This window comes from Leuresthes tenuis, unplaced genomic scaffold, assembly GCF_036924035.1.
Source record: "Leuresthes tenuis unplaced genomic scaffold, fLeuTen1.0.hap1 SCAF_5, whole genome shotgun sequence".
Lineage (NCBI taxonomy): Eukaryota > Metazoa > Chordata > Actinopteri > Atheriniformes > Atherinopsidae > Leuresthes > Leuresthes tenuis.
The window spans coordinates 3,636,732-3,643,303 of record NW_027325359.1 but is presented as its reverse complement, the minus strand read 5'-3'; the positions used below and the strand labels follow the sequence as shown (position 1 = coordinate 3,643,303).

General features: G+C 41.3%; 1 protein-coding gene across 1 annotated transcript; it reads left to right on the top strand.

The window, feature by feature from the left end:
• Positions 1–230: 230 nt before the first annotated feature.
• On the top strand, positions 231–1,256 carry phlda2 (pleckstrin homology-like domain, family A, member 2). The gene is made up of 2 exons (XM_072385527.1): positions 231–805; positions 932–1,256. Exon 1 carries the CDS (start codon positions 352–354, stop codon positions 763–765), a length of 414 nt encoding a protein of 137 aa, XP_072241628.1. The 5' UTR covers positions 231–351; the 3' UTR covers positions 766–805; positions 932–1,256.
• Positions 1,257–6,572: the final 5,316 nt, after the last annotated feature.

Below are 6,572 nucleotides of genomic sequence, written 5' to 3'. Positions count from 1 at the left end.
CACTTACTGCAGAGTGGGCAAATATTTGGACAAACTCCACGGTAGAATGTAGATTACTAATTAACATGTCGGCAGTGTAATTGGGTCCACGTTAGGACTTCCTCCCCCGCCTGCACCACAGCTTCCGCCCACACACAGCCTTGAATTACTCCACTGGCAACTGTTGATGCATTCCCTAACTATCTGACGTCAAGAGGGAAGGGCTGAGGCCAGAGCAGACTATAAAAAAACCCTGTTGCCTTAGTTCATTCACAGCCACACTCTGGATTACTACGATTTAGCGGAGAAGCTCCTTACGCGGGCGACGCAAGAGGAAAGCAAGAGGGTTCACAAAACAGCCCGGCATAAAAAATGAAAATGTCTGCGGCGGAGATCTGCCAGGTTCTCAAGGAGGGAGAGCTGGAGAAGAGGAGCGACAACCTGCTCCAGTTCTGGAAGAGAAAGACGTGCGTGCTGACCACGGACAGTCTCAACATTTACGCCGACACGCAGAAGCGCTCCAAGGGCAAGGAGCTCAAACTGCAGTCTATCAAGAAGGTGGACTGCGTGGAGCGCACCGGCAAGTTTGTCTATTTCACCATCGTAACTACAGACAATAAAGAGATCGATTTCCGATGTTCTGGCGAGGAGAACTGCTGGAACGCAGTGATTACCATGGCTCTGATCGATTACCAGAACAGAAAGGCCATCCAGGACTTTAAAACGCGGCAGGACGAGAGCGCGTCGCCCGGACAGCAGGAGAGGCGCATGGCCAGAGCGCCCTGAACCGCCGCGGGGACACTGGCAGTGAACTCCTCCTAATATGGTGAGAGACACTCTAGGAACACGACTGTATATAGACATAAATATGAGTCATGTAAATTAAAATGTGACACAAATGTTGGAGACATTAACCATAAACTAATGGCATGTGTTGTGTCTTCTCCTTCAGTGTCATTGTGGACCACTGAAAGAAAATGCGGACCAAAAGGAAGACGAGGTCATCCGGTCCGGAGATGAAGGACTGTTCGGAACTGAGATCCCGGACTGACGGGACAACTGCCGACAGATTGATTATCAGAAGCTCCAAACAGGACTGAACTCTTGAACTATTTCATGTTTGCTCTCCAGGGGAAATGACTCCCTGAACCAAGATGTTAATTTATTTGTTTCCAGAAAAAGATGTTACTGGCAAACAGCTTGTGTTGTTTAAATTATTTACTATGTCAATGTGTGTCATGTGTATTTATTTTAATAAATATCTGTTTTTGACATAACATTATCCTCTCTTTCTACTTTTATTTTTCTAAACTGGCTGTGCCAAATGGTCTTCCACGTGCAGCTAACGTCTGATATCAGCAACTGTATATCTGACACGGAGCAACACCTTTCACCAGCAGCATTTCTTAATAAATGCCTGACATGCAACCATAGATAGGGAGTGGACGACAGGAAAGTCCCTTTCCTCTCTGCTGTCAGGTGGAATATGACTCTTTATTTTCACTGGGTGTGTTTCAGTCTTGAGTCATGACTGATAAGCAGACTCAGTCAGCAGCAGCGGACACTTTAAAAGACTCTTTGAACACACCTGCTTCCAAGGTGTGGACAGTTCATTGCTCCTGTATGTTTTATATATATACATGTTATATATATATATATATATATATATATATAAAGGGTTGTATCTGTTTTTTTTCTGACAATGGGTTAAAAAAATGTTGATATTTAGAAGTGTTCAAGCTGTCATCAAATGTTTTTTATCTACACTTTTCTTATCAGAGGCCTCTGCTCTCAAAAACGCATGGAAGACACATGATGAATCAGATTTACTCTCTTGTTATCATATCCTATTTTACAGGACATAACGTGGCGGAAGAAACACACCTATTTTATAGATAGGATATAGGTTTATAGGTTTTTTGGAATTCTAAATGTTTAGAGGACATTTAGAATCAGATGTTTTGTATGTAAATATACTACAATGTGTTAACATTTGCTATGCAAGTAAGAGCAGTATATTAACAGAAGATACTTTTAAACTACCTTTATACTCACTTTTAAGTAAGTTTGGTAAGAAAGGAGAAGTTCAGTCTTACATTCAGCTGTGACAGTCACACAGTTATGCTCTCTTACAATCCTTACTGAGATTTTAATTTATAAACCCTTTTAAAAAAGGGCTTAGGCAGCTTAGTGAACAGAAAATAATGAAGTGAACTTTATTTCTATATCACTTTTCAAAGACAGAGACATGCTGCTTTACAGCTGCATGTAAAGTACAATGTAAAAATACAACAAACATGTAAGGAAATTAATCAGATCTAAAGTAAAGAAAACCATATGTCATAGAAATGTCAATCTACAGATGCAGGTCTTAAAAAGAGATTCCACTGCGCTGTGTTTTCCAGCATGGGAATAAACTTTAAAGCACTCCGTGCCCTGAGCTCCTCTCCACATAAATATCTCCCGCTGAGGATCTTGTGGAGTGGAAGTGTGTTATGAGCACAAATGTGCGGGGGTCAGAGGTGACAGAGAGCCAACTCGCTGGCCGGGAATAATGAAGAGTATCATAGAGTCAGACTCCTCCCTGTCGCATCCCGCTCATGTGTGCTGCTTTGAAGTGGGATCACGCTACCATGAACACACCAAAGCCTTGATCTGCGGAGCATTACAGGAGCGGACGGGTCTTCTTTCTAAAAATACTGCTTCACAAATTGGCACCACGTTAATCTCACACACACATACGCACCTTTGGCCTCTGAGCAAAGGTCCACAGGGGTTTTACCAGTGAACCACTACACAAGCTTTTCAGAGAACATCCAGCTAGTTCTGAATCTTTTGTGTTTTAACCAACCCCTGAAGTACAACTCTGAGCAGTGGTTCTGGACACTGATACTAGAAGTCATAATTTACTCTATATCTGGCCACACAAAATAAAATTGTCTCTACTTCCTCGCTGGTGTGGACACACACCACCGTCCAGAAAGACTCACACACTGCGCCTCCTTCTCTGATCTCAGACAGCACAAACATCCTGTGACTCAGCTCTGGCACACACTCAGGCCACAGTACGTCATTATGAAAAAGCAGCACAATATTGAATAAATGCAGAGGGTGGGAAACAGTGCAATTCCAGGTCGGACCTCTTCAATTCGTCTTCAAACTGCCAAGATGGAAAAAATAAGTCATTCTGAGGCGTTTATTGTTCACACAAAAAGCCGCACTGATAAGGGTGTTGTCAGGTGAGGGTTGACGGCCAGAGAAAACATATTTCACTCCATTTCTTCATCCTCATAAACTTAACAACACACCCACACAAACTCATTTCACATCGTTAACAGTAATAGCTTATTAATCTTTATTGACACAGATATATTGGCACTACTATAAAATCAGCAAGTGTTTCAACATGATGAAAGAGTAATGACAAATGTGAAATAGGAGGAAATGATGGAATTTTAATGCTTTTCATACAGAAAATAGTATAGTTGTGACAGTTACATATATGATATAATTTCAAGGTTCATTCAGATATTTTTATGATATCTTACGACTTTATATCGATGCATTTGATTGCTTTAGACTCATTTCAGAATATTCTGACAGGAGTAAGTGTCTCCTCCTTCTGAATGAGATGTTTACAGGAATTGTGAATAGAAAGAGTTGCTCTTTGGAGATATGTGCTTTTGATACGACTCCAAGTTGTGGCTTAAGTCATGCCAAAGTCCCAGTTCACATACTGCTTCTTAAATGACCCCCTTTGGCATGAAAGTTAATTCTTTGGGGGAATTTGTGAAACTACTCCGTCTTCACAGTTATTAGAGCAAACTGTATTTCTCTGGATTGATTCAGCTGTTCACTAAAGATAATGTTCTCAGTGATCTGAGCTAAATTGTTGATATTAGAAATGTGTTGTTTTTAAATGTGCACAACTGGATTGCCTTACAGACACCCAGGTGTCCGATCATATTCTTGATTCCCAAGCAAATGTAACAAATAACGTACATAGAATAACGATCAGATAATTTATTTAATGCCTTCTAAAAATAGTCTGTGACAGTACAGCTCCTAGATAAAACCAGGAGTCTTCTATTCACGATGTCTGACAGTTTCTTGAAGTGTTCATGACCAGTTTTTACTGAAAAAGCGTCCACAGCCAAATGGATGCTGTTCAGATAGTTGTTTTGCCTTCCCTTGCTGCAATCGTCATGACTGAGAATGATCGGCAAGCTCTTAAAAGGCTTTAAGCCATGTAAGAAAGAGGTGCGGGACATTGATCAGTCATCTTTTATGCATCATAAGATATGCATCATCTAGGGACAAGCAAAGAGTTCTGGAGTTGTTTCTCAGTCAGTCTTAAACCATGGAGCTTGACCCAAACTTCCCTTGTCACTATCTGCTTTATCAAGAGTCTCTCTCAGTTTATCTATCCATAAATCCTCATAATAATCTGTCCAATCTCTGCGTTCACATATCAGAATATCAGCTATTTCACTCTTTAAATTTCTTTTTTGCTCCATTTTGCTTGAGGCAGAGCATTTGCCTAATAATCATTCACACCTTAACATGAAGTATTAATCATTTAGGCCCCTTCCTCCCACGTAACTGACATAACACTTGTCAGTAATTAAACAGGCATTCAAGTTTATGTAATTTGGAGATGAAAAATGAGGATGAAAATAATGATACAGTCAGAATAGTCACTTATAACTGTGTATGCAGTAGAAATGCGAAGCACAGAGGTTCACCTTGTAGTTTCAAGCTTTAAGCAGCACTTCACCTTTCTCAGTCCTGTTATTATGTGAGTGATTACATATCAAGAGATTTAAAAAGCAGAGATTTAATCTTCTGGGTCTGAATTGGGGTATGAAAGAGATTGTGTTTGGTGGATAATTTAGCTTCTAAATATAGACATTTGCGATTAAGTCAATGAAAATGACTCTGCTTTTACATGGAAGCCTTATATTGTGTGGCCACGGAGCTGATGGAGAGTTTGACAGGACATCTCAGCATCACTTCACTGAGGTGTGTATCATCACTCATTCCAACATGAGAATGTGGGTATTTTTCTGCTTCCCGTAAACCTCTACTGTGTAGCTTTGCTTTAAGTTGTGTCATTTCCTCACTCGTTCCCATCAGAGTCTAATCTGACGCCAGAAGGATACAACACTAATGCTTCGAGTAAATAAAAATCTCCGTAGCCCAAACAGCAGAGACGTAAGGCAAGGCCTCTGGAGGTGGTTTACATACAAACAGCCTCTTAGATCTGGCTTTTGCTAACAGTGTCTGTTAACTCTGGACAGCAGTGACACAACAGTCATTGTTCACTGATGGGCTTGAAATGTGCAGCCTTATGGAAAGACCAGCAGCGGCGTGTCAGATATTCTTTTTTAAGCTTTAGGAATAGGATTGTCTCAGTGAAATGCTATTCACAGGCTCGTTTTACTGCCAAGACCCTTTGTAGGTATTCTGCTTTGTGACGCATGACTCAGGTGAGCGAATACCTGAGAACATACTTTTGCAAACACACGCCCTCAAGTCATGGCTGATGTAATGTGAACCAGGTGTCCTGGGTAATCTGAACTTTTTGAGAGTTAAAGTGGGGCTGCTTGACTGAAATTCAGCTTTCCATAGTTCAACGTTGATTCTCATCCCTTCATACAAATGAAGGTCATCTGATTCCCAGATCTAGTTTTGGGTATAACATGGACAAATTCCCTCCCTCATCTTATCCACAAAGGGGTCTTTCTTCTGACTGTCCGCAGCCATGACAACCATGTTTGTTTTCTATCTGACATTAATTTCTGACTGCTGAGTCATGAAGAGAGAACTCCCGAAATCCACATCTTCGGCTGTGTGGCCTTTCTCTGGTTGTGACTGTGGCCAGAATGCAACACTAAATGTGTAAACACGGATAAATACTGTGTCATTGTGACTGTGACAGAGCAGAAATCACGGGATTCCACAGCAACAGCAGTTAGCAGTGACTCTTTCCTGTCTGTTTCTGAGATATTCCCTCCAGCCTAATATTGCTCCACATCCAGACTACATTTGCTATTCCATAGAAACAAGCAGACTCCACATATGTGAGTTGGAGGGGAATATTCCCCCGTAACAGACACAGTTTCTTTTCCTCAGTCCTGTTTTTCTGGGGAAATCTTTTGAATGTGGCACCTTCCACTTCTGAGACGCGTGTGCATTTGATATGCATTAGTGCCTTCACATACAGCACATACAAAGTGTTGGCAGGGGCTGCACTGGTGAGTGGGGATCATGTTGCTCAAGACCCAGCTGTCCGGATAGAAGCCTCAGACAGAGAGAGGAGACGCTGTCAGGAATGTCTACAAGGCATTGAGGGGGCGGAAGGCCGTGGACGAAAGAGCTCTGCGTGCTTTCAGTGGCCTCAGGAAGCAGGCAACACAAAGATCGCTGTCAGATAATGTCGACTCAAAAACTTCAGACTTTACTCAACAAAAAAAAAAGAAAAAAAAAAAAAGCTTTGTCTTGAAATGTGTATACCGTATGTATATTTGGTAAAATGTTCAAACAGGTACATATTTACTACTGTGTTTAATCTAATCTTCTTTTAACAACCT

Bases quoted from the DNA above. Each gene is read 5' to 3' on its own strand.
- phlda2 (XM_072385527.1), top strand. From the start codon at position 352: ATGAAAATGTCTGCGGCGGAGATCTGCCAGGTTCTCAAGGAGGGAGAG.